Source organism: Anomaloglossus baeobatrachus, chromosome 7, assembly GCF_048569485.1.
Source record: "Anomaloglossus baeobatrachus isolate aAnoBae1 chromosome 7, aAnoBae1.hap1, whole genome shotgun sequence".
Classification (NCBI taxonomy): domain Eukaryota; kingdom Metazoa; phylum Chordata; class Amphibia; order Anura; family Aromobatidae; genus Anomaloglossus; species Anomaloglossus baeobatrachus.
The window spans coordinates 152,736,730-152,764,453 of NC_134359.1; the positions used below are offsets into that span (position 1 = coordinate 152,736,730).

Genomic DNA, 27,724 nt, shown 5'->3' on the forward strand with positions numbered 1-27,724 from the left:
AAGCGCGCAACCAAGAAAAGCTTCCCTGCAGCACAAGAAACGTAAGTGCGCATGCTCAATGGACGCTATGCATTAAGCGAAGTATCGTACTGCGCAGGTGCCTGCGATCGTTATAATATGAGCGTTCACAGGTTGGGTAACATCAGCATATAGGGCTGAAGAAAAACAAGTGCCACAGGGGGATAATAATTGCTGCTGTAGCGCATAGAGAACGATCAGTTAGTAACAATTAATATCAATTATTACATAGCTGTAATAGCCATATGTTGTTAATAATACTGGCAAAGGATAGCTGGGTGAATCACATATCAAGGGCACATAGGTAAAACCAATATGCAGATCAATATCAATAAACACAAATAAATAAACAACTCGCAGGCACTGGCCATTGGGACAGATGTCATAACAATGGAGACATGGGCATCAACATGGGACATACATTTCATGGTTCACAAACCATAGGTTCCAATTTTATGATAAGGGGGATTTCCCCCAAGCAGAAAGGTAAGCAAAAGTGGACCAAAACATTCCTTTGCAATTAGAATCATCATAGAACCACAATGTTGTTCCCATGGACTGCAAAGGGAAAATGTCCAAATAAGTGTCCTAATAAATGGACGATAATGTAGTCCAGGAGAAGCAGACTGTATCCATAATTAGTTCATCCTGATGTTCAGAGGAGGCCACGAGGCACTGGAAGACGAAGGCATCATATAGCAATAACAGGAGGACCCAAGAGGGACAGGACAAGATGGCACCAGAGCTAGAACAAAATATATTTGAAATAATGTTAGACAGAGCACAGGGAGAAGCAACAGCAACGAGGGACCCATGGGATAGATAGAACAATCCAGGAACTACCCCAGAAAGCCAGTGAAGAGCAATTCCTCATTAAGGCCTGCTGGGGAGACAGAATTAAGACACCAAATCCAACGGGATTCTAGCTGTAGAAGTCGTTTGGTGGGATCCCCACCCCTAATATTGGGTTTGAGGCGTTCCAAACCAACTACTTTTAGACCCCTGGGGTTGCCCCCATGATGTGACAGAAAGTGCGACGCCGCCGAGGTGAGTTTCTTACCTTTCCGTAGGTCACCAGCCGCCAGGTTTATGGTTGAAACATGCTTCTGGATTCTCCTCCTGAGTTCCTGGGTAGTTTCTCCTACGTTGAGCCTATTGCAAGGACAAATGATCACATAAACAACGCAGGAGGTTTTACAATTGATAAACCCTTTTAATTTGTGCTGACTACCAGCTATGGGGTGCGCAAAAGTGTCCCGCACAGGCCGCATGTAAGGGCACACATTGCAGTCCCCACAGGGGTAGGAGCCAATATAAGCGAAGCCATGTCTCAAACGATGGGTGGGCCTGACGAAATGGCTACTAACCAACTTATCACTGGGGCTCGGAGCCCTCTTCGCCGTTATTAGGGGTTTTTCTCCAATCAGGTCAGATATTCTTGGATCAATTTTAAGAATCTTCCAATGATCTGATATTATTCTACCAAATCTGTCCCACTGGTTGTGAAAGTTGGTAGTTAGCCGTAGTTGGTGATCCTCCGGTCGCATTTTTCGTTTAAGAAGAGATTCTTGGGTCTGTGAGCTAGCTAGTTTCAGAGCTCTAAATAATGGCCTTTTGGGGTAACCCCGTTGGGTAAACCGCGTAGTGAGGTCCTCCGCTTGTGTCTGAAAATCACTATCATCCGTACAATTTCTCCTGACCCTTAAGTACTGACCGACAGGTATTCCTAATTTAAGATGGTGAGGATGAAAGCTGGTAAACTGCAAAAGTCTGTTAATCGCAGTGGGCTTACGGTACAAATTGGTATGCAGATCTCCATCCACCACAGATAACGACAAATCCAAAAAGGTACCACCTGTGGATGAGATGCAAGAAGTGAGAAAAATATTCAAGGAGTTATTATTCAGGGAGGTGATGAAATCCCTGCAATCAGCTTCAGACCCATTCCAAAGAAACATCACATCATCAATGAACCTGAACCAACCAAGGACATGTGTGGTAAAGGAGTCAGATGGGTAAACAATCAAATCCTCCCACCAACCAAGGAAAAGGTTCGCCACCGAAGGTGCGCAGCGAGCACCCATTGCCACGCCAGATACTTGCCGGTAAAAAGCCCCATCGAAGGTAAAGTAGTTGTGTGAGAGTACGAACTGTAAAAGATCAATAAGAAAAGTCATGAAACCTATCTGTAAACTCCTTTTGATGAAAGAAATAACCCACTGCTTGGAGACAGTCCCGATGAGAGATATTCGAATATAGGGATTCCACATCACAAGTGACAATCAAAGTGCCCTTAGGAAGGACAATGTCCTTGATGTTGGTAATAAAGTGAGTGAAATCCCTTATATAAGAAGAAAGGGACTGTACCAGGGGTTATAAAAAGGATTCCAGATAGCATGCTTTCTCACACAAACTACCCATACCTGAAACGATGGGGAGACCCGGCGGCCAGTGCAGATCCTTGTGAACTTTAGGCAATAGGTAGAAGGTAGCCACCATTGGTTTCGGTACCCAGATGAAGTCGTTTTCCTTCTTGGTTATGATGTTCATGTCCAAGGCTGATTCAAGTAGACTGTCCATTTTGTTCAGGAAGATAGAAGTAGGGTCTGAGGGTAACCTGGAATAAAACTGTGGGTTCAGGAGTTGTCGTTTTGCCTCACTGGTATACATGTTGATAGGCCAAAGCACGACATTACCCCCTTTGTCGGCCTCTTTGATTACAAAGGTCTTGTTTTCCCTGAGTTCCCTGATAGCTCGCTTTTCCCCTGAGCTCAGGTTATCACCAAAACACGGTTTGTCAGGGAGTTGCATGATAACCGCTTTCATCAATTCAAAGAAAAGGTTGACAGACGGAACCATAGAAAGGGGGGGCGAGGCAACCGATTTATTCCTGAGCGGACACATAGGCCTACCTGTGGTGGATTCAGATTCATTGAGTAGGTCCAGAAGGTCCTGGAACACCTGTCGGTCGGTATCATTAAGGGTATCAAACATAGTGGGCCTTTTATGGATGGCACGAAAAAGGAGCCTCCTACAAAATAGATACACATCCTTAATGAGTGTGAATTTATCCACGGTGTTGGTGGGGGAAAAGGTGAGTCCTCTTTCTAACACCCTCTGTTGTTCAATTGTAAGATTGTGGTCGGAGAAATTGATTACCTGTAAAGTCCCTGATGTAGTTGATGGTACAGCCGTTGCTAGATCCAATGCTCCGACAGGTGAAAGACGGACATGGGTTAGCGCCGGGAGCGTCCCTTGTTCGCATCCCTCCAAGCCATGTTCCTGTAACCTGTCCCTGGTCTTCCTGGGTTTCCTGGTGCGGTATCGCCGTCGCTGTTTTCTGATGTTAAAAAATCACTGTCACTAGTGCTATCCCCATTGTGACTACTGGAACGATTAACTCTGGAATTGATTTTCCTGTTATTCCCCCTATGCCTCCATCTAAAGGCCATCTGACTGGAAAAATCATTCTTATCTCTAGCAAATTTTTTCTTTTTATCCTCAATAACATTATGTTCATATTTATCCAAGTCAGTCCTTAGACGCTCCTGAAAAGGACAGACAAGACTATCAGCATCAAACCCAGATAATTTGGATTCAAGCAATCTGATGTTAGCCTTAGGCTGGGTTCACACATAGCGACAGCGATAACGACGTCGCTGTTACATCACCATTTTCTGTTACGTAACAGCGAACTAGTAAGTCGCTGTTATGATCGCTGCTTAGCTGTCAAACACAGCGACGCAGCAGCGATCATCACGTCGCTACATGTGCAGAGAGCAGGGAGCTGCGCACACTGCTTAGCGCTGGCTCCCTGCTCTCCTAGCTACAGTACACATCGGGTTAATTACACGATGTGTACTGCAGCTATATGTGCAGAGAGCAGGGAGCTGAGCACACTGCTTAGCGCTGGCTCCCTGCTCTCCTAGCTACAGTACACATCGGGTTAATTAACCCGATGTGTACTGCAGCTACGTGTGCATAGATCAGGGAGCCGGCACTGGCAGCGTGAGAGCGGCGGAGGCTGGTAACGGAGGTAAATATCGGGTAACCACCTTGGTTACCCGATGTTTACCCTGTTAACAGCTTACCGCAGCTGCCAGATGCCGGCTCCTGCTCTCTGCTCGCTTCATTTCGTCGCTCTCTCGCTGTCACACACAGCGATGTGTGCGTCACAGCGGGAGAGCGACAATAAAAAAACGAACCAGGGCTGTGTGTAACGAGCAGCGATCTCACAGCAGGGGCCAGATCGCTACTCACTGTCACACACAGAGAGATCGCTAATGAGGTCACTGTTGCGTCACCAAAACCGTGACGTAGCAGCAATTTCGGTAGCGAACTCGCTATGTGTGAAGCACCCCTTAGTACTAGCAAATAAGGTTTTATCAGGCTCAATCAACATGGAAATGAGAATCTTGGAACACTGCAACAAACCCTTCTCCCACACTGCCTTAAATTCACCCTGTGCCTCCCATGCTGGGAAAATCTGAACCCTAAGAACACGGGGAACAATTTTTGTCCTTGAGTATTCCTCCAAGCTTCTAATATTCCACCAAAGTCTGATGCCCAATTTTTGAGCAGAAGTAATCTCTTTGGTGAGCAGAGAGAAATCATCATCAGCAGCAGCAGGCCCACCCGTCTGGGCACTGCTAAAGATATTAGCCGATTCATTCAGCCAAGAAGCCTCACGGGCATCCCAAGAGGAGGCCATATTATACAGGAGCGCACAGCCAGAACAGCCAACAACCGGACAATAAAGACAAATAATAATGTATAAGGACAATTATAATAAACAAGCGTGCCAGCCCCAGAGAAGACCTAGGTCAATAATTGGAACAAGAAGAGGGGGCAGGGCTGCACAGCTAGAATGATGAAAATACAAAAAATGAAATAATTAAGCGAGGGTGCAGGGCCTACTAAACAGTATATGAAGAGGGAGAAAGAGAGTAGGCAAGGAGCACTCAACTCACCACATAAATATAATTAGAAAAACATTTTATTGTATGCAAATGAGTGTAAAACACCATAAAACCATTTAAAAACAAGGACACCTGTCCCATGGAACCAGTGAGAAAAGTACTATTGCAATAAATATAAAATTGCAAACATGATAATACACTGTCAAGACATAGAACAAGGGTATTATCCCATGGACCCGGTAATAAAGTGCAAATGCAATAAACAAGTATGTACAATGTAATGGTACAATATCAAAATCAGGAACAGGGGTATTATAATAGAAGTCTGAATAAACCCTAAGAAAATATTCCTATTTGCAAATAGCGCACAAAAATGGTTAAGGTCCAGAGGGGATATCACCTAAATCAAGACAGGATAAGAGCCATGGGATGTATCAAAGAATAAACACCAGCCCTAAGCCCAGCCCGACACGTGTCGCTCAGAGGAGCTTCATCAGGGGAAGGTCATGAGACTGTGGAGAAAAGCACACATCTAAATACAAAAAATAATTAACAAAATCAAATACCCGTGTGTCAGCAAGCCTGGCTATGCATTCAGTATCCAGGCAAGGAAGACGACAGGAAGTGAGCACATGTGCAGTCACTAAAGGTTTCCCCCAGTAGTCAAAGGCAGAGACTGCGCATGCGTGAAGAATGCAGGTAAGCGCGCAACCAAGAAAAGCTTCCCCGCAGCACAAGAAACGTAAGTGCGCATGCGCAATTGACGCTATGCATTAAGCGAAGTATCGTACTGCGCAGGTGCCTGCGATCGTTATAATATGAGCGTTCACAGGTTGGGTAACATCAGCATATAGGGCTGAAGAAAAACAAGTGCCACAGGGGGATAATAATTGCTGCTGTAGCGCATAGAGAACGATCAGTTAGTAACAATTAATATCAATTATTACATAGCTGTAATAGCCATATGTTGTTAATAATAGTGGCAAAGGATAGCTGGGTGAATCACATATCAAGGGCACATAGGTAAAACCAATATGCAGATCAATATCAATAAACACAAATAAATAAACAACTCGCAGGCACTGGCCATTGGGACAGATGTCATAACAATGGAGACATGGGCATCAACATGGGACATACATTTTCATGGTTCACAAACCATAGGTTCCAATTTTATGATAAGGGGGATTTCCCCCAAGCAGAAAGGTAAGCAAAAGTGGACCAAAACATTCCTTTGCAATTAGAATCATCATAGAACCACAATGTTGTTCCCATGGACTGCAAAGGGAAAATGTCCAAATAAGTGTCCCAGTAAATGGACGATAATGTAGTCCAGGAGAAGCAGACTGTATCCATAATTAGTTCATCCTGATGTTCAGAGGAGGCCACGAGGCACTGGAAGACGAAGGCATCATATAGTTTCCATAGTGGGGGGAAACCAACAAACAGTTCACTGAGAAGGGTACATTGGTCATGGCAGATACAGTACCTTTACCATTCTCACAAATTACTTAGCTGAGTTCTTTTAGCAGCTCTCACAATACACACAGCTCTGGCTGTGCCCACTGTTAGGGTAGATCATGCTAGCGAACCAGAAGATACTCTGCACTTTCTAAGGGGTTAGACATCACGTTCCTTTCTCAGTCTCACATGGCTCACAGTACGCTATCCCAGAAGGGTCTAGTTAGCAGGCAGAGTTCTCTTAACAGGATTAAACTTCCCAAATGAACCTGACTCTACTCACTCTGTGAGAGACGTTTTGAGCAGCGTCTTCCTTCATTGTTAAAGGAGTTGTTCGGCATAAACTTCCAAAAAGATTTTAAGCTAATCTGTGCTGTATTGTCATATAAATCACCCCTACATTGTTATTTTTTGTTTTCTGACTTTTGTTCCTCTTGAATTATCTTTTTATTCTCTGCAGCTCTTTGTTTACCTTAAGCACAAGCAAACTTGACATCTTCCTCTTCTTGGTTGCCAAACCTCAGTCAGAACTGGCACCGCCCTCACTGTCCAGCCCCTCCCCCTGCCCGCCCTCTGCACACTCATAGTGCTCGGGCAGAATACTGACAGCCAGACCTCTCAGCATTGGAAATATCAAAGCAGAGATTCTGTTTCTCTCATCTGTGACACAGCAATCACCTCACATCCACAATGGTGACACAGAGATGTTACATGTTCCTCACCCCTTAGGCCCTGTGCCCACGGAAGCTTCTGCGGATTTTCCAGATAAATCCGCAGGTTTCAGCATGTACAGACACTCCCCATGTTATCCTATGGGACATGGGGAGTGCTGTGTCCACGTTGCGGAATGTGCGGTTGTGGAATATGCTGCGGATATCCCGCAGACGCATGTCAATTATTCCTGCGGCATTACCTGCGGAAATCCCCTGCTTTGGTCCATACTTACCTGCCTTGGTAGCAGACACCCCGTCATTTTCCCTCTGTGCACAGGAGCAGGAAGGAGGAGGTGGGCAGGGCCTGCACGAGCTCCGGTCATGTGACAGCCGGAGCTAGTTGGGGCCCGCCCACCTTCTTCTTCACAGTGTAAACACAACCAGAGACTGAGAGAAGTGCTGCGTGATGGAGGTATGAACTCCCCTTTCACTCAGCACTTGTTCTGCATTGAGGATGCAGTACCGAAGCCATGGTACTGTATCCTCCATGCAGAATGCCCGCAGCATATCCGCAGGACATTCCGCAAATAAACCGCAGCATGTAAACAGACAAAGTTGTGCTGCGGTTTTCTGGGAGATCCTGCAGAATGTCCTGCGGATATAACCACAGGACACTTTCCCCCGTGGGCACATAGCCTTAGGCTAGTTTCACACTTGCGTTGAACGGCGTCTGTTGCATTGCATTGTGTGACGGATGCAACAGATGTGTTGCATATAGTGGCACAAAGGATGCAACGGATCATACAAAACAAACGGAATCTGCTTTTTTTTTTTTTTTTTTCCTCAGCTGATCGTTCGGCCACCGAGAGACAAAACAAAGTTTCTGTAATTTAAAAAAAAAAATGAGCATGCGCAGTGAAAAAATAAAGGATTCCGCCGCTCAAAAAACGTTACACGCTGCGTTCCTTCCGCCTGGCAGAAGCAACGCAGTGTCGGCCAGCGGAAGCAACGCAGGTCCATCAGTCGCAATCCGTCGTCCATACAAGTCTATGGGACGCAGCGGAATCCGTTAACGGATTCCGCTGTTTTCCAAAACGCCGGATTGCGACTGAAGGAAAACAACGCAAGTGTGAAACTAGCCTTATAGGTAAATGAATACTGTGTAAGGAAGACTATACAGGGTGGTCGAAAAGTAGGTGGTCAGTATGTGTAATAGGGTTATGAAGGGGGAGATTTATCAAGCATGGTGTAAAGTGAACTGATTCAGTTGCCCTTAGCAACCAATCAGATTCCACCTTTCCTTTTGCAAAGAGTCTGTGAAGAGTGAAAAGTAGAATCTGATTGGTTGCTAAGGGCAACTGAGTCAGTTCACTTTACACCATGTTGATAAATCTCCCCCTTCATAACCCTATTACACATACTGTCCACCTACTTTTCGACCACCCTGTATATAGCATCTAATGTGACTCTATAGTAGATATATACGCCATGTATGTTTTGTGTGTGTGTGTGTGTGTGTGCGTGTGTGTGTGTTTTGTGTCATAAAGTTGTGTGTGTATATATATTTGCACATAGCTTGTCCAGGCTTATCCCTCTGTGTCACTATATCAATTGACACATTCGGCTCAGAATGTGGAATATGCATATTGCATATGAGTGGTCACATGACCATTCATTCTGACTGTTGATAACTCAGTGTCTGCTGCATGTGATGTGAGGATTTACTTATCTGCACTGTAAAGCGCCATGCAGTAAATGCGGTCTGTGTGTCATCTGTGTGCCTTCCGTTTTTTTTTGCGAACTGCAAAAAAACGGAAGCAGCTAGATAAATAGATGGATAGATATAGATAGAGGGATGAATGAATGGATAGATAGATAATAGATGAGAAAGACATACGGTATATAATGTCCCACTCCCCTACATTTTGTAATCTTGCATCCTTTGGTGCCTTTCATGTGGCACTAAAGGGTGCTTAGCCTTATATTTAGCCAAAAAGTAAATAATTAAAAAAAAACGTGAGGTCCCACATATCTTTTGTAGCCAGCTCAGGTAAAGCAGATGGCTGCAGTCTGCAGACCACAGCTGGCAGCTTCACCTTGGCTGGTAATGCAAAACAGAGGGCACCCCGCGCTGTTATTTTAAATTAAGTAAATAATTTAAAAACCGCAACCATGGGGTCCCCCCAAATTGGATCACCAGCCAAGGTAAAGCGGACAGCTGTGGTCTGGTATTCTCAGACTAGGGAGGTCCAGCATTATTGGACACTCCCCAGCCTAAAAATAGCAGGCAGGAGCCGCCCCAGAAGTGGCACATCCTTCAGATGCTCCAATCTTGGCGCTTCTCCCAGGCTCATCCCGTTGCCCTTGTGCGGTGGCAAACAGGGTAATATATGGGGTTGATGCCAGCTGGCATGAAGCCCTGGCATTAGTGATGTCATAGCGTCTATCGGATACCTGACATTACTAACCCAGTCAGTATTAAAAAAAATGTATTTGAAAAAAACATTGCCCAACACATTCCCTCTTTCACCAATTTATTAGAAAGAACAATCAAATCTGGTCCGGTGTAATCCGATAAGGGGGTTCCACAAAGATCCATACTCGCTGTCCCAGTCAATGAGGAACAGAATGTTCCTCATTGGCTGGGAGAGCAGTGCAATGACCTGAGCTAACATCATTCGGTCAGGCCAGGTCACTGCAGGGGATGACGAGCGCTGCCGTCAGGAGCTTAGCTCCTGAAATCAGCGCTGTCACGGAGTTCAATGACCGCCGCTTTCACAAACCAAGTATCGTGAGCAGCCCGTGACGTCACCGCTAGTAACAGTCTCTGGCCGCCAGCGAGAGGTGATCTGAGAATGCGGCGGGCATAGAAGGAAGTGACGAGCGCTTATGTCAGGAGTGCAGGACTTCATCACTGCAGGTAATGAACTTACCTAACCTACTGACAGCAACACCTTATCCCACACTCCGTGCTCTCTCTCTTCCTCCCCCCCGTGCTCTCTCCCCCCCGTGCTCTCTCCCCCCCGTGCTCTCTCCCCCCCGTGCTCTCTCCCCCCCGTGCTCTCTCCCCCCCCGTGCTCTCTCCCCCCCGTGCTCTCCCCCCCCGTGCTCTCTCCCCCCCGTGCTCCCCCCCCGTGCTCTCTCCCCCGTGCTCTCTCCCCCGTGCTCTCCCCCCCGTGCTCTCTCCCTCCCGTGCTCTCTCCCTCCCGTGCTCTCTCCCTCCCGTGCTCTCTCCCCCCCGTGCTCTCTCCCCCCCGTGCTCTCTCCCCCCCGTGCTCTCTCCCCCCGTGCTCTCTCCCCCCCGTGCTCTCTCCCCCCCGTGCTCTCTCCCCCCCGTGCTCTCTCCCCCCCGTGCTCTCTCCCCCCCGTGCTCTCTCCCCCCCCGTGCTCTCTCCCCCCCGTGCTCTCTCCCCCCCGTGCTCTCTCCCCCCGTGCTCTCTCCCCCCCGTGCTCTCTCCCCCCCGTGCTCTCTCCCCCCCGTGCTCTCTCCCCCCCGTGCTCTCTCCCCCCCGTGCGCTCTCCCCCCCGTGCGCTCTCCCCCCCCGTGCGCTCTCCCCCCCCGTGCGCTCTCCCCCCCCGTGCGCTCTCCCCCCCGTGCGCTCTCCCCCCCGTGCGCTCTCCCCCCCCGTGCGCTCTCCCCCCCCGTGCGCTCTCCCCCCCCGTGCGCTCTCCCCCCCGTGCGCTCTCCCCCCCCGTGCGCTCCCCCCCCCCGTGCGCTCTCCCCCCCCGTGCGCTCTCCCCCCCCGTGCGCTCTCCCCCCCCGTGCGCTCTCCCCCCCCGTGCGCTCCCCCCCCCCGTGCGCTCTCCCCCCCCGTGCGCTCTCCCCCCCCGTGCGCTCTCCCCCCCCGTGCGCTCTCCCCCCCCGTGCGCTCTCCCCCCCCGTGCGCTCTCCCCCCCCGTGCGCTCTCCCCCCCCGTGCTCTCTCCCCCCCCGTGCTCTCTCCCCCCCCGTGCTCTCTCCCCCCCGTGCTCTCTCCCCCCCCGTGCTCTCTCCCCCCCCGTGCTCTCTCCCCCCCGTGCTCTCTCCCCCCCCGTGCTCTCTCCCCCCCCGTGCTCTCTCCCCCCCCGTGCTCTCTCCCCCCCCGTGCTCTCTCCCCCCCCGTGCTCTCTCCCCCCCCCGTGCTCTCTCCCCCCCCGTGCTCTCTCTCCCCCCCGTGCTCTCTCTCCCCCCCGTGCTCTCTCTCCCCCCCGTGCTCTCTCTCCCCCCCGTGCTCTCTCTCCCCCCCGTGCTCTCTCTCCCCCCCGTGCTCTCTCTCCCCCCCGTGCTCTCTCTCCCCCCCGTGCTCTCTCCTCCCCCCCGTGCTCTCTCCTCCCCCCCGTGCTCTCTCCTCCCCCCCGTGCTCTCTCCTCCCCCCCGTGCTCTCTCCAATTTTTGTGTCCAGCCAGGTACAACTAGGCAGCTGGAGATTGGAATCCCCAGCGCAGGGTGGCCCAAGCTTTCTGGGCCCCCCCCACCCCCCCGCTGCAAGTTGCAGTCCGCAGCAACCCCAAAAAATGGCATGTTCATAGAAGTGCCATCTTCTGGCGCTGTATCCAACTCACACAGCGGCCCTGGTGGCATGCTGGGTAATAAGGGGCTAATACCAGCTTTGTTTTACCAGCTGATATTAAGCCAGAGATTCTTAATGTCAGGCCAAGTTTGACCCAGCCATTAAGAATCTACAATAAAAGGTTAAAAAAAAGACCACACAGAGGAAAAAATACTTTATTAGAAATAAATACACAGACACACTTAGAGACTCCATCTTTATTGCCCCCTCTCACCTCTCCACGATCCTGGTCTTGAGAGAGATAGAGAGGAGAGAGATCAGCTAATCACTCAAAAGAGCCGGCCGCCGGCTGATCGCTCATATAAGCCGGCTGATCGCTCATATAAGCTGGCTGATCAGCTGGCGGACAGCTTTTATGAGCGATCAGCTGAGATTCTGTTCACGCCAGGCAGTTTAAGAGCATGCTCTGTAGGGCAAACTAGATCCGTTCGTGAAGTATCAGAACGCTGCATGGGGGAGGGGGGAGACAGTTCCCAGAGCGTTGGACACTAAACATGATAAAGCGCTGGGGACATAGAGCTCATAGTGTCCCTGAAAGCAAGTGTGCAATTTTCTTGTTCCTTGCCTTCTTGAACTGGACATTGAATCGGCTGGATTATCAGGTGATTACGCAGCTGGGCACAGGAGGCGGTAGAGAGAGACTACGGAGTGTGTGGGAGGGGGCAGGTACTCATCGCACTATACCTGCCCACTAAGCAGCAGGGCGGCAACATGCTGTTCCCTAATTTGCATGTCAACATGGTCCTGCCCCTGTTGACATGAAATGACCGGAAGCAGCAAAATCGCGCCAGGAGCGGTCACATGACCACTCTGAGCCGGGGGAGAGTGGCTGACAGCAGGGCAGGTAAGTGGTCATTTTCTACTTACCTGCCCCAATGTAGCCCAATAGGGAAAGAACAAAAAAAGGCAAAATAAGCTGGATAACCCCTTTTAAGTCATATCGTACAAGTGAGCCACATGGTACTAAGATCTGTTCTCTTCCCAGAGTATTTCAGATCAGCAAGCACAGAGCTTCCACTCGGGTGTACCACCTTGTGAACCATTCTGAGTACTGAGTAAATCGAAACAGTAGACTGAAACCTTTCAGAATGGTGTATCGTGGATGCAAACTGGGCAATATTCTTTCCACTTACCTCAGCTAGCTGGTACAACCAAGCAAGACGTTTCGCAGTGTAGATCACCCTAGCAGACCATACAGTACTCTGATCACGTTCTGCGGGAGCCTGAGGGTAAGGCAAGCAAGCTGAGACCTAAAGTTCGCACAGGTAAACCAGACAGTACTGTGACCATTTTTCTGTCAGTCAGTACAACAAGCTAGGCCTCTGGCTGATCACACACCCAATCCAGGCAGTGCTGTGACCAGTGTCCAGAGTAATTCAAGCCATTTAACACATACCACTTTTGAAGGTCATTTTGCACATTCAGACCTAGTCCTATGTGAGTCAGTTCAGCTAACAAAGACCTCTCAGTAGAGTGTATTTTATAGCCAACCAGGTACTTATCCGATTACTTCATTGTGTGAATTTGACCTACCTGAAACCTGTTGGTTTGTCTCTAATGGCCCAGTCACACTAAACAACTTACCAGCGATCCCAACAACGATACAACCTGATGGGGATCGCTGGTAAGTTGCTAGGAGGTCGCTGGTGAGATGTCACACTTAGCGACGCTCCAGCGATCCCACCAGCAACCTGACCTGGCAGAGATCGCTGGAGCGTCGCTACACGTGGAAGCTTGCTGCGCTTGGTAACCAACCCGATATTTACCTTGGTTACCAGCGCACACCGCTTAGCGCTGGCTCCCTGCACACCTAGCCACAATACACATCGGGTTAATTACCCGATGTGTACTCTGCTACGTGTGCAGGCAGCAGGGAGCCGGCTTCTGCGGACGCTGTTAACCACGGTAAACATCGGGTAACCAAGAAGCCCTTCCCTTGGTTACCCGATATTTACCTTCGTTACCAGCGTCCGCCGCTCTCAGCTGTCAGTGCCGGCTCCTGTTCCCTGCTCTCCTAGCCACAGTACACATCAGGTTAATTACCCGATGTGTACTCTGGCTAAGTGTGCAGAGAGCAGGGAGCCGGCACTGACAGCTGAGAGCGGGGACGCTGGTAACGAAGGTAAATATCGGGTAACCAAGGGAAGAGCTTCTTGGTTACCCGCTGTTTACCGTGGTTACCAGTGTCCGCAGAAGCCGGCTCCTGCTGCCTGCACATTTAGTTGTTGCTCTGTCGCTGTCACACACAGCGATGTGCGCTTCACAGCGGGAGAGCAACAACTAAAAAATGGTCCAGGACATTCAGCAACAACCAACGACCTCACAGCAGGGGCCAGGTTGTTGCTGGATGTCACACACAGCAACATCGCTAGCAAGTTGTGCCTCAGCAGCGATGTTGCTAGCGATGTTGCTTAGTGTGACGGTACCTTAAGGGTACCGTAACACTTTAGCGACGCACCAGGGATCCCACCAGCGATCTGACCTGGTCAGGATTGCTGGTGCGTCGCTACATGGTCGCTGGTGAGTTGTCAATCAGGCAGATCTCACCAGCGACCAGTGACCAGCCCCCAGCCAGCAGCGACGCGTGGAAGCGACGCTGCACTTAGTAACTAAGGTAAATATTGGGTAACCAAGGGCTTTATTTACGTTGTTTACCAGCGCACACCGCTTAGCGCTGGCTCCCTGCACTCCCAGCCACAGTACACATCGGGTTAATAAGCAAACATTTGCTTATTTACCTGATGTGTAACTCTGGCTACGTGTGCAGGGAGCCGGCACTGGCAGCATGAGCGCGGCAGACGCTGGTAACGAAGGTAAATATCGGGTAACCAAGGAAAGGGCTTCCCTTGGTTACCCAATATTTATGTTGGTTGCAGCTTACCGCAGGCTGCCAGACGCCGGCTCCCTGCACGTTCAGATTGTTGCTCTCCCGCTGTCACACACAGCGGGAAAGCAACGTCAAAAAAATGAACCAGCACTGTGTAACGAGCAGCAATCTCACAGCAGGGGCCAGATCGCTGCTCAGTGTCACACACAGCGAGATCGCTAATGAGGTCACTGCTGCGTCACAAAAACCGTGACTCAGCAGCGATCTCGATAGCGATCTCGCTATGTGTGAAGCACCCCTAACTTCCAGCCAGTATCTTTTTCCTCTGGAACAGATTTCTCTGCTTACCATATCCCTCAAGCAGGCCCAGTAGCCTTGCGCCAGCTTATCGTGCTGGAGGAGGATCACTCCCTTTTTGTTCGGGATGCTGACCTTCAGCATTAACCTGCCCTCTAATACCAGAATCTGGGTCAACTCCCTCACTTGGCTAGCCTTTTTTTTTAGTTTTATTTTACTTTTCCCTGAGGGATGTTTTTTGGGGTGGTGCCACATTTTTAGGCTTCTACAGCGAATGAGTGGTTTTTTTACTTTTTTTTTTCTGTCTTGTATTCGACCTTAAATACACTAGCATTGATGCTCCCAGAAGCTTCACAGTTGGGTTACCTAGTTTCCTCCTTTTCGCTTAATTTTTGAAGGAGACTTTTTTTCCCCTTGTGGATGCATTGTTTCATGTTAAGGCACCGCTTTAGACACCATGAGTGCCTTAAGAAGCCACCCCTTGAGGCGGCTAGCTCATATCTTTGGATCAGCCCTCATGCTATCGCTGTTTACAAGATGATCAATTTATCATAGTCTTTTCTTTCTGGATGATTGGGTTAAAGAACATTAGCGGGGTCTCCATCTTCTCACCTCCTATTGGAGTCATGGCTGCATTTGTCATTTTAGGCTTTAACCTCTGGAACTTTACATCAGACAACAGATGGTGTGCTCCCTGCTGTTAGTAATAACCAGCCTCCTTATAATAGCTGCTTCTCTATTGGTTTCCCCAGGGCTGTTGAGTCAGAGTCGTGGAGTCGGAGTCTGAGTCGGTGTTCATTTTGGTGGAGTCGGTATAAAATGGACCGACTCCGACTCCTAAAATATATAATAAATTGGGTACAGTAGTTTAATGCAGAATGTGCTGAATATTTTTTCATAGAAATTTGGGAACGTTATGAAATGTCCTATAAATGTATGTTCTATTTTTGATCTAAGGCTACATCTCAACAAAGCATTTTTGTTATGTTTTTTGAGGATACATTTTGCAGCTGCAAAAGCAAATCAGCTTTTTAACAAACCGCATCACCTGAAAGATTTTTGAGCTCATAGATAATGTTTTCAATAGCAAAAGCAGATTAGAAAAACGCCACACAAACTGACATGCTCATTCTTTGTGAGGATTTGTTTTTGAGCCCAAAAACGGATCCTCACAAAACAATGTATCTAAATGTCATATCTTGAAACTCATTGACTTTGCTGGGATGCCCAGAGTCACTGCATTTCACTGCAAAAAAAAACAAAACAGATTCGCAAAAATGCTGTGTGTGAATGTATGTAGCCTGAGGATCTAGGCTTTGTCTTAGGCTACTTTCACACATCAGTTTTCTGTATTCAGGCACAGTCCTTTTTTTTGCCGTATCCAACGTTTCCGGTTTTGTTGTGCAAACCGGAGCAAACCGGACCTACCGGATCCGTTTTTAAGCGGATCCGTTTATGACGGATCCGTTAAAAAACGGATCCGGTAGGTCCGGTTTGCAACCGTTTTGCATCCGTTATGTCCGTTTTTTTACGGATCCGTTTTTTAAACACTAAACAAACAATTAACGAGTTCCGTATTCTGATTGGCTATTGGGAACATATAGTATATATACAGTATTTTGAAGCATATATGACAGAATGAAGACAGAGGCAAGCAGAAACCATGGATGCTATTCTTGCAAATTACACAAAGATCGCTGCAGATTTTATATTTGAGGCAAATCGCTTGGCTATCATCGTCAGAGAAAAGGAGCGACAGCGACTGAGGCGTCAGCGACATCGACGCTTTTGGATCCATCCCCTGACTGCACAGAGACTGACACGTGGGGTGTTTTCAACACTATACCTGGAGCTCCGTGGAAACCATGAAAAATTCACAAGCTATGTCCGGATGTCAGTGATTAATTTTGACGTTCTCCTTGGCCTTGTTGCGGACAACATCCGTAAAACGGACACCTACAGCCGGTTCTCTATAACACCCGAGGAGCGTTTGCTGGTTACGCTTAGGTAAGTTTTTTTTTTTTAAATTGTATCCTCCTGTAAATTGACTTTTAACTGTAATGTGTTTGCTATTATTTTTTGATAATTATTGTCTTTCCTTTACAGATTCCTTGCAACTGGAGAGTCGCTTTCATCCCTCCACTACCAGTTTCGACTAGGAATTTCCACCATCTCGGGAATCATTAGAGACACTTGCCAAGCCTTGTGGGATTGCCTCCATGATGATTTCATCCCCCAGCCCACCAGGGACAGATGGCTTGCAATTGCTGAACAATACTATAACATTTGTCAGTTTCCAAATTGCCTTGGCTCAGTGGACGGCAAACATATAAGAATTGTGAAACCTGCTGCTTCGGGGTCAGAATACTACAATTATAAAAAATATTTCTCAATTGTCCTAATGGCAATAACGGATGCGGACTACAAATTCATCTCAGTGGACATTGGCGCATATGGGAGATCCAATGACTCTCAGGTCTTTAAAATGTCCCCAATGGGGCGGCGAATCTATGGGAATACTTTTGATTTCCCTCCTGCAAGACCTCTTCCTGGCACATGTGAGCCCCCAATGCCCTTTGTTTTTGTGGCCGACGAAGCCTTTCAACTCTCCCAACATCTATTGAAGCCATATGCAAGCCGTGGATTGACGCAAACACAAAAAATATATAATTACAGATTATCCAGAGCCAGAAGAATGGTGGAATGCTCCTTTGGGATACTAACCAGCAAATGGCGAGTGTTGTTAACAGCCATTAATTTAAACATTGAAACTGTGGATGAAATTGTGAAAGCATGTGTGGTACTGCACAATTTTGTTTTAACAAAGGAACCTTTGTCCTTGGATGACCAGAGTTTGGAATCCACCTCTTTGACTGACTACACCAGTCCTGGATTTAGGAGTAGTGTTGCCTGTTCAACAATCCGTGACAAATATGCTGACTATTTTGTGTCCCCAGAAGGTAGAGTAGATTGGCAAGATCAAATGGTGTAAGATTTTTGTTTAGTTTTATAACAAATAAAAATAGTTAAAAATAAATTAAAAAATATCTTGTTAACCTTGTTAATTTTAAGCTTTCATTCGCTTTAAAAATTTGTAATTTTTACACCGTCAAATTACAACATGTTATGTTTTTGTATTACCTTTTTATTTACTTAACTTGCAAAATAATATTCCCCCCAAAAAAAACAAGAACAAATAAATACTTTTCAACAAAAAACTTTTATTTTTATTACAAACACAAATTATAAATTGGTATATCTTGGGCTTGGGGTGGAGATAGTACTGGAGGGGCTGACAGGTGGGAACACACGCACAGTTGGAGTATTGAGGGTGGAAAGTGGTGTTGGTGGTGGTGGTGGGGAAGTAACAGAAGGTGAAGGTGTGCTTGAGAAACCAAGAGGGAAACCAGGAGATGGGATGGGATTTGGTAAGGATTGAGGGGTGGAGTGGAGGGATTGGGAGACAGAAGAGGTGGCTGGTGAATTAGTGGCTTGAGTTGGGGTCATGATGGGTGTGGAAGGCGAGATGTGGTAGTGGGTAGGAAGTGTAGGGGCAGATGTGGTTGGGAGCTGGTACTGGGCCGCAGGCTGGTACTGGGCTGCAGGCTGGTACTGGGCTGCAGGCTGGTACTGGGCAGCAGGCTGGTACTGGGCAGCAGGCTGGTACTGGGCAGCAGGCTGGTACTGGGCAGTAGGGGGAGTAGGGACAATGGCTGGAGGGGGGGCAGGTGGTCTTGGAGGGGTGGGTGGAGGTGGTTGGGAGTCAACCTGCGCCAGAGCCTGCCGTGTGGCTTGCATTACATGCATCTGATGGTCAAGAGATAGCTTTTCCATGCGCTCTAGTACGGCTTGAAAAAAACAATGATTGGGTGATTTACTTGCATCTAAATGCAGCCTGTCCAGACGCGTGCACAATTCGTGCGTATTTTTTTCCATATTGGCATTTATTAAGCTAAAAGATGAACGATTTTGTTCGGCTAATAATTGAATGGCGTTCTGGAAGGCTGCATTTAGATGCAAGAACTCGGGCGCATAGCTCTTTTCCTGACCCCTATGACGCTGACGCCCAGAACCCAAAGGTGTTCTACTGAGGGCAGCAGTGTCAGAGGGGTGGGGTAGGGGAAAAGCTATCTCATCACCAGCAGCTTCAGGTAATGAAGTCTCACGTGAAGCTCCAGCGCAGGTGGATGGGACAGATGTCGATGGAAGGGAAGGTTCAGATGGGTGGGGTCTGTGCATGTGTTCCCCAGTGGCGGACTGTTCAGGGATCGCTCCTGTCGGGTTCGATGCAGGCTCCTGAGTGCTGCAGACGGTGCTGTTAAAAAGAGGAAAAACAAAACAATAATTAATTTAATTGCTATACATTGGCACTGACTAAAAAAAAAAAGGCAAAAAAAATCAGACATAAAATATTATACTTTGTACATATTGTGTGGAATATTTACCTTCTGCACACCATAGTTGTCCGGAGGAACGACAACGCTCTAAAGTAACGGTACTTCGATCTGCGTCCTCCGGATCCACTCGGGGCCTGCATCTCTTGATTCAACTCCTTTTTGAAGCGATCCCTGATAGACCGCCACCGCTTCTGAAGTTTGTCACCTGAAAGTGGAAAGCAGAAAGTGGTTAGTATACAACACATTACATCATGCAGCATAACCTACTGAACTGTGAATACTTACGCTGTTTCTTCTGGCCACGAGAATTGAGCTCCCCCCAACCTTCTACCGCTGCGTGGCATACCTCGTCCCAGAGTCGACGGGTTACGATCGAATCAGCGTGGCGGCGGTCAGCCATGTTCCACAGCGGCTCCCTTTCTCTAACTTCATCGATGAGGAGGTCGATGTTGATAAATCCGGCCTCCTCACCGTCAGAATCGGGAGCACACTGTGATGCCTGTTCAAAGAAAGAAAAAAGAAATTAAAAAAAAAAATAGACAAAAATTCACACTGACATGACAAAAAAAAAAAAAAATAACTTACACTATGACCACCGCCACCTCGACGACGACCCTGGGACGGTCTTGGGGGAGCTCTATCGTGAGCCCTAGAAGTTGAAGCCTTTAGTGAAGAAAAAAAAAAACATTATTTACTTATGTGTTTGGTGTGCTGTGGTAAACAATTCCTGTATGAAACTTACACTATGACCGCCCGCTCCGTGTATTTCTCCACCCCTTCCGTCCTCTTCTGGCAGCATCTCCTGTGATGTTTCGGCCACCTGTGTAAATGTCGTTTATTTAAAAAAATTTTTTTTTTTTTTTTAAAAAAATAACACCAAAAAAAAAAAAATACCTCAGTTTCTGAACCGAAGGGCGGGCTACCAGAAGACGACATATTTTTTTTATTACAGGCCACGCACAACAACTTGATGGGCCAAACTTTAACGGCAACACTGCACCTGCAAAAAAAGAAAAAAAAATGTCTAAGTACATGTACGCAGCTCACAGCAGTGATCTGTGGACAGTACTGTGGACATTACCTCAGGAACACTCTCCTCCAACTCCGCACTGGCACTCAATGGAAACGGACACAGCAACTGGCTGTCCACAAATTACACGGCAACACTGCACCTGCAAAAAAAGAAAAAAAAATGTCTAAGTACATGTACGCAGCTCACAGCAGTGATCTGTGGACAGTACTGTGGACATTACCTCAGGAACACTCTCCTCCAAAACCGCACTGGCACTCAATGGAAACGGACACAGCAACTGGCTGTCCACAAATTACACGGCAACACTGCACCTGCAAAAAAAGAAAAAAAAATGTCTAAGTACATGTACGCAGCTCACAGCAGTGATCTGTGGACAGTACTGTGGACATACCTCTTCCCTGGAGCACTGGACTGGAGGACAGCAGAAGTTGAAGTCAGGATCCGGCAGGAGGTGTGTAGAATGTGCTGGATCCTTTTATAAGTTTTGTGATGATGAAAAAAAAAAATTTGCGCATGCTCTGTTTACCAAACCGGATGCGGTCACCGCATCCGGTTTAAACCGCATTGCGCCGGATCCGGCATGCATAGACACCCATTGTATACAATGCCGCATTGCGCCGGATCCGGCAGAATGCGGTTTTTTTAAGGGGCCAAAAAACGTTACATGATACGTTCTATCCGGCCGCCGCATTCAATTATTTTGCCGCATCCGGAAAAAACCGGATGCAACGCAAAGCCATCCGGTACAATCCGGTAACAATGCAAGTCTATGGGGGAAAACCGGATGCGGTACCGGATCCGTTTTACCTGTTTTTTTCCGGATTGAACCTGATGGAAAAAAACTGATGTGTGAAAGTAGCCTTAGCGGAGATAAGTCTGTGCTGCACTTGAGCACCAGTGAAGCTCCTCCTCTACAGGCAAGGGTAAAAAGTAAACACTCAGAAGGAAGGCCTGCACACATCTCAGAATTGCTAGAGTAAACAGGAGAACAAAATTAAGGTTATTACTTCTTAAAGCACATTTAAACTTTCAATAAACTGTGCATAAATCAATAGTCCAGTATACTGTATGTTCTCTCTGTATGCTTGAAGCGTGTTTGTTTTTTCTTTGAGCTCATGTACGTGTGTCGCCCAGGGTTATGGAGTACTCGGTTCCGGGCGGTTTGCAATTGTCGACTGTCACTTTGGTGGCCGTTGCCCAGTTCCATGCTCTGGGTGCGTTTTGAAAAGGGGGATATATTTACATGGGATTTAGGTTAATGTTTATTCGTGACAGCACTTGCAGTGTTGCAGCTACATATGTGGAGCCGCCGCTGCAGAATATCACTACTGGGGCTGGTGTTAATTGCAGCCTGGATGGTAGGCCCTCCACAAGTAGGACCGGGCCCCAGAGGATGGGTGATATAACGGCCGGAGGAAGAATGTAGTCCACACAGAGATTTAGTGCAACTGGTCTTTACTCACTGCTGGTTGGTAGTAGCTGGATACCCGAGGCCAGCTGGTTTCACCTCCAGATCCCCTTCGTCCCAGTGCCAGTTCAGTACTCTGGTACCTTCTTCCCCTGTTCTCTGGTAAATGGGTCCCCGTGGCATAGAACTGGGGGTCCCCCGTCCGGTGGTTTGTCCACTTCTGTCCGGCTGACAGTAGCGTGAACCCTGTGAGGTTGGAGTCTCTGGCCCTGTCCCCGGTTCTCCCTTTGCTACTGAGTCTTAGGATTTTTAAGGATCAGCGAGGTCCTTGATGGTCCCCTCATTGTGCAGGTGTTAACAGGTCGGCGTGGAGCTCTTTCCTGTCCTAGGGTCCTGTACCCCGTCGGCGCGTAGTTCCGGGAGCGCTCCACCGGCAACTACTCACCTGGGTACCAGGTTACCGTCAACACAGGACAGCTCACGTCTTCACATCCACCTTCACTCTCCGTCACATTCTACTCTACTCTGCTGTCACTGTCCACAGTTCGCCCCTCCCACCTGGTCAACTAGTGGACTCGAGTGGCTCCACCTCTAGGCGGCCATCCATTGGTCCGATCCTAGTTTTGCACCATTGTATGGAGGATTGTTTGGGGGAAAACAGGGATTACCTGGGTTTTTGATGTTACCAGCGCTGGTATTCTGGAGCCTAGGGGGTAGGCCCTGCATCCTTGCGGGGATGCAGAACCTTGTAGCACCCTGATGGTTTCAAGGCCGCTACATACTTTTGGGAGGATAGCTTCTATACAATATACATACAATATACAGGGAAAATACAGCAACAGGATTGAGGAGTTCCTGTATAGAAGCTAAAACATCAAGTTATTAGCTCTCTTATCAGTTTCTTTGTTCCTGCAGTAGGATACACAACAAACTTGCTCCCTCCCTCCTCCCCTCTTCATAGACTGAAGAAATCTGATGTGAGAACATTTAGTGAGCTGTACTTAAGAAAAGCCTGAGATTGGAAATTCAAAGTAAACCTATCTAATGACATATTTTACTAACTTTATATTTGTCATCTGCACAATTAATTTATGCAAAGTTTTGTTTTATTTCTATAAAAAATGTACTACAATAAATTTTTCACTTAAATATAAGCAATATATGTGGGAGTTGTAGTCTGAGCCGGTGCAAGGGAAATTGAGGAGTCGCAGGTTTGGCTTACCCGACTCCACAGCCCTGGTACTGCTTTTCTCTTAACTGAATAGCTGTGTCAGCAGAACATTATTTCAAAGATGTTTTCTTAGTGTGACCGCCTCTAGGTGCCAGCAGACTTCCCCTGCTTTCCTTGGTCCGCCAATGAAGGCTATGAGAGAGATTTGAGGAGTACCAAAAATCCTTTTTTTATAACCAGCTTGTGATTGGTCGTGAGGGTGTTGCTTTTCTCAAGACTAGTCACCTACTAATCTCCCCATTAACCATGTTATCGTGCCCATGTGGGTGTAAGTGGCATGCTTTTTAGGAATGGTATCGCTGCCAGCTGTTTGCTAATCTCTCCCTCTCTGATAATGCGCAGTGAAGCCAGGTGTATGTTCATCAGTACACTGCGCATACCCAAGGAGGTAGTCATCATCACGTGTCACACAGCTAGCTACGAAATTAGCAAACAGTCCTGCACTATTGCGGTCTCCCTGGGCATGCACAGTGCGCCAATCAAGTCAATGAACGGACATCTGTCTTCACTGCACATTGCCATGGAATAGAAGTTTCCAAAAAGTGACATCTTGAATCATGTAAATTGCTCCACATTAGCGTGATAACATGATTAGTCTGGGTAAAGCGACGCACTCAAGATTTAATCTCACCCTAACTATGGTAACATATTACAACTCCAGTTAATAAATTGATTTTAGGCAATTTTAAAAAATCAATAAAGTGCGAAAGGGGTCTTGTTAGAAAGTAGACAAAGGGATCAATAAATACAAGTTGGTGGTTTGTGGGTCTTGGGGAAGCTGAAAGGTTCCGTTTAAAGTTAAAGTCCCAACTAACTATCCTGACATTTATGAAATGAGACTGCAGTATACTGTAGAAGAAAAATCAATTGACAATCTTGTCAGTTTACATCTATCAGTGAGTGACTGACTTTTTAGGCTATGTGCGCACTAGGACGTTTTTGCACTTCTCAAACGCTGCATTTTTGGCCGCATTTCGGTGCGTATTTGGCTGCATTTTTGATCTCTGCGTTTTTCCAATGCATTGCATGGGTGAATAACGCAGTAAAACGCAGGAAAGAATTGACATGTCTCTCTCTCTCCCGCTCTCTCCCGCTCCCTCTCCCGCTCGCTCTCCCGCTCCCTCTCCCGGTCTCCCGCTCTCCCTCTCCCCCTCTCCCTCTCCCGCTCTCCCCCTCTCCCGCTCTCCCGCTCTCCCTCTCTCCCTCTCTCCCGCTCTCCCTCTCCCCTCTCCCGCTCTCCCTCTCTCCCGCTCTCCCTCTCTCCCGCTCTCCCGCTCTCCCGCTCTCCCGCTCTCCCTCTCCCGCTCTCCCTCTCTCCCGCTCTCCCGCTCTCCCTCTCTCCCGCTCTCCCTCTCTCCCGCTCTCCCGCTCTCCCTCTCTCCCTCTCTCCCGCTCTCCCTCTCTCCCGCTCTCCCTCTCTCCCTCTCTCCCTCTCCCGCTCTCTCCCTCTCCCGCTCTCTCCCTCTCCCGCTCTCTCCCTCTCCCGCTCTCTCTCCCTCCCGCTCTCTCTCCCTCTCCCGCTCTCTCTCCCTCTCCCGCTCTCTCTCCCTCTCCCGCTCTCTCTCCCTCTCCCGCTCTCTCTCCCTCTCCCGCTCTCTCTCCCTCTCCCGCTCTCTCTCCCTCTCCCGCTCTCTCTCCCTCTCCCGCTCTCTCTCCCTCTCCCGCTCTCTCTCCCTCTCCCGCTCTCTCTCCCTCTCCCGCTCTCTCTCCCTCTCCCCGCTCTCTCTCCCTCTCCCGCTCTCTCTCCCTCTCCCGCTCTCTCTCCCTCTCCCGCTCTCTCTCCCTCTCCCGCTCTCTCTCCCTCTCCCGCTCTCTCTCCCTCTCCCGCTCTCTCCCCTCTCCCGCTCTCTCCCTCTCCCGCTCTCTCCCTCTCCCGCTCTCTCCCTCTCCCGCTCTCTCCCTCTCCCGCTCTCTCCCTCTCCCGCCCTCTCCCTCTCCCGCCCTCTCCCTCTCCCGCCCTCTCCCGCCCTCGCCCTCTCCCGCCCTCGCCCTCGCCCTCTCTCGCCCTCTCCCTCTCCCGCCCTCTCCCTCTCCCGCCCTCTCCCTCTCCCGCCCTCTCCCTCTCCCGCCCTCTCCCTCTCCCGCCCTCTCCCTCTCCCGCCCTCTCCCTCTCCCGCCCTCTCCCTCTCCCGCCCTCTCCCTCTCCCGCCCTCTCCCTCTCCCGCCCTCTCCCTCTCCCGCCCTCTCCCTCTCCCGCCCTCTCCCTCTCCCGCCCTCTCCCTCTCCCGCCCTCTCCCTCTCCCGCCCTCTCCCTCTCCCGCCCTCTCCCTCTCCCGCCCTCTCCCTCTCCCGCCCTCTCCCTCTCCCGCCCTCTCCCTCTCCCGCCCTCTCCCTCTCCCGCCCTCTCCCTCTCCCGCCCTCTCCCTCTCCCGCCCTCTCCCTCTCCCGCCCTCTCCCTCTCCCGCCCTCTCCCTCTCCCGCCCTCTCCCTCTCCCGCTCTCTCCCTCTCCCGCTCTCTCCCTCTCCCGCTCTCTCCCTCTCCCGCTCTCTCCCTCTCCCGCTCTCTCCCTCTCCCGCTCTCTCCCTCCCTCGATATCATATTACCTCACACATAAGCTTCTTATACTAAAAATGTCCTTTGTTGCCTATAGCAACTAATCAGCTCCTATTAATGAGCTGTAGCTCCCAGCTTCATTGAATTTAATGTAAGCAGGTTTTTTGGTGAGTAACTGTAAAGGACAGGGTTACATTTTTCCCTCAAAACAGTCTGATGTTTCATGAGTCAAATGAGGTGGGTATGCAAAGTTTTGTGATTGTAAATGCGACGGTCCGGATTCCTTTAGTGGACATACATGTATATATATACGTACGTACATACAAACACATACAATTCCATGAGGATACAACAAAAATTGAAGACCAAGGTGGGAGGAGGCCACCAGGTCAACAGCAGCTCATAATAGCAATTTAAAGCAAAAAGAGAACCATGAGCAAAAATTGCTGAACAATAATAAATATTTTTATTTAATACAATAGTCAAAGTGCACAGTGCATGAGGTATTTAAAATACAGTACATAAGACATGAAAAGAGGACAAGGGAATCGGGCAACTAGACAAAACCTGCAATTGGAGTGCAAGACAGCTACAAAAATGATTGGGTTAACATGTGCATGATTTTATCCCAAAGCAAAATGTATCCTGTTTAGGGCTGAGCGGATCCTGTAAAAGTCCGGATCCGCACGGCTTCAGTGATATATCTGTGCTGGACCCAGGCGCGGGATTCCGGGTGCACGATCCGGATTCGGCAAATAAAGTAAAAATAAATAAAACAACAAATAAGTGTCAGTTTCATACTTACCGAGACTCGGTGTCATGGCGTCACACTGCTTCCAGGTCGCGCTTTCACTTCCTGTACTGTGCACGCACTCACACAGCTTTCCGTATTTTCCCCGCCCACCAGCCGTCCTCTTATCTGTGATTGGTTGCAGGCTGACGCGCCCCCCAGCCTGTGACAGTCTCTGCTGCAGTTATCGCGGCTCAGTAAATGGCTACACTCAGCTGGCAGTCTAATCTATGGCTGCTTGTTCTGAGATGTAGTAGTGCTGGATGTGACGCCGTGGGACATCGTGTGGATTACGCTGGACCTGGAGGGCTGTGTTTGGGGGTTAATAAAGTGGTGAAGGACGGCGCGTTTTGTACTTTATTTCAAATAAAGGATTTTTCTGTGTGTCTTGTTTATTTACTGCTATTTACAGGTTTGTGTGATGCAGGTATCTGATAGACGCCTGTGCCATTACAAACCTAGGGTTTAGTAGCAGCTGTGTGCCGCTATTAACCTCTGCTATTTCCCCGATTGCCACCGCTCCAGGGCAATCAAGAAGAGTCGGTATTGCACCGGGATTGTCACATCTAATAGATGCGGCAATACCGGGCGGCTGCGGGCTGAGAATATACCAGCCCCCAGCCAGCCCCTGCACATCGGCTTTTTTTTTTTTTTAATTATTTATTTACATTTTTTTAAAAAGCCGCATGCGAGGGACTCCCGCGAGTCTGACATCGCAGCACAGCCGCACACTTCTGACAGGAGCGTGCATGTGTTTCTAGGTACATGCACGCTCATGTTCAGAGAACGGCAGGCTGTAAAAAGAAAAAAAATTCCTGACAGCAGGTGGAAATTTGGTGCTGAAATCTGGTGCAGATGATTTCAGCACCAAATGTGCACCTCCTGGCAAAAAATCTTGGAAAAATAACTGCGACAAAAATCGCGACAAAAAATGCGTCAAAACACCGTGGGTTTTTTTGCCAGGAGGTGTAGATTGGATGCAGGAATATGGTGTACAAAATTTCAGCACAAAATCTGCATCTCTTGGCCAAAAAAACCTGCACTTTTTCTGCTAGGAGATGCAGGTCTGTGAACTCAGTGACCTCCACCTGAAGTCAGGTTACCTGCGACCACAGATGAAGGACCGGGGGAACAACTGTACGCAGGTGTGTGTATGTGTATACGGCTGTACGCAGGTGTGTGTGTGGGTGTATAAGGCTGTACACAGGTGTGTGTAGGTATATACGGCTGTACGCAGGTGTGTGTAGGTGTATAAGGCTGTACGCAGGTGTGTGTAGGTGTATAAGGCTGTATGTACACTGTGTATAAGTGTCTGTGTATATGTATGTGTATATGGCTGTACGCTGTGTGTGCACGTCTATGCCATGTCGGTGTATATGTCTATATACTGTTTGTGTACACACATCTGTATTGTATGTTTACATGTCCATGTTTCTGGGGTTGGATATGTTGGTAAGATGCCTGTATGTAAGGCTGCATGCCCACCATCAGTGTTCACAGCATTTTGGATTCAGTGTTTTCGCTGCATTGTACAGTACAAGCACAGTGGATGGGATTTCTAAAAATCATATGCCCACTGTGTGTTTATTGCCCACAGCGAAAACTGACCTGTGGTGTGGCTTCCCGAGCCCTGGCATGTCATTTTAT

General features: G+C 48.6%; 2 protein-coding genes and 1 long non-coding RNA gene across 5 annotated transcripts in view; 1 reads left to right on the forward strand and 2 right to left on the reverse strand.

The window, feature by feature from the left end:
* Positions 1-27,724, forward strand: part of INPP1 (inositol polyphosphate-1-phosphatase) — a 130,512-nt gene that overhangs the window by 59,265 nt on the left and 43,523 nt on the right. The gene's annotated exons all lie outside the window — the stretch shown is intronic.
* On the reverse strand, positions 17,968-19,680 carry LOC142245748 (uncharacterized). Its single transcript, XM_075318706.1, has 4 exons — positions 19,675-19,680; positions 19,407-19,620; positions 19,170-19,326; positions 17,968-19,039 (listed from the first exon to the last, which is right to left on the reverse strand). The coding sequence occupies exons 1-4, from the start codon at positions 19,678-19,680 to the stop codon at positions 17,968-17,970; spliced, it is 1,449 nt and encodes a 482-aa protein (XP_075174821.1).
* On the reverse strand, positions 19,706-20,117 carry LOC142246025 (uncharacterized). The gene is made up of 3 exons (XR_012724851.1): positions 20,016-20,117; positions 19,864-19,941; positions 19,706-19,784 (listed from the first exon to the last, which is right to left on the reverse strand). It is a non-coding gene; the product is annotated as an uncharacterized LOC142246025 (long non-coding RNA).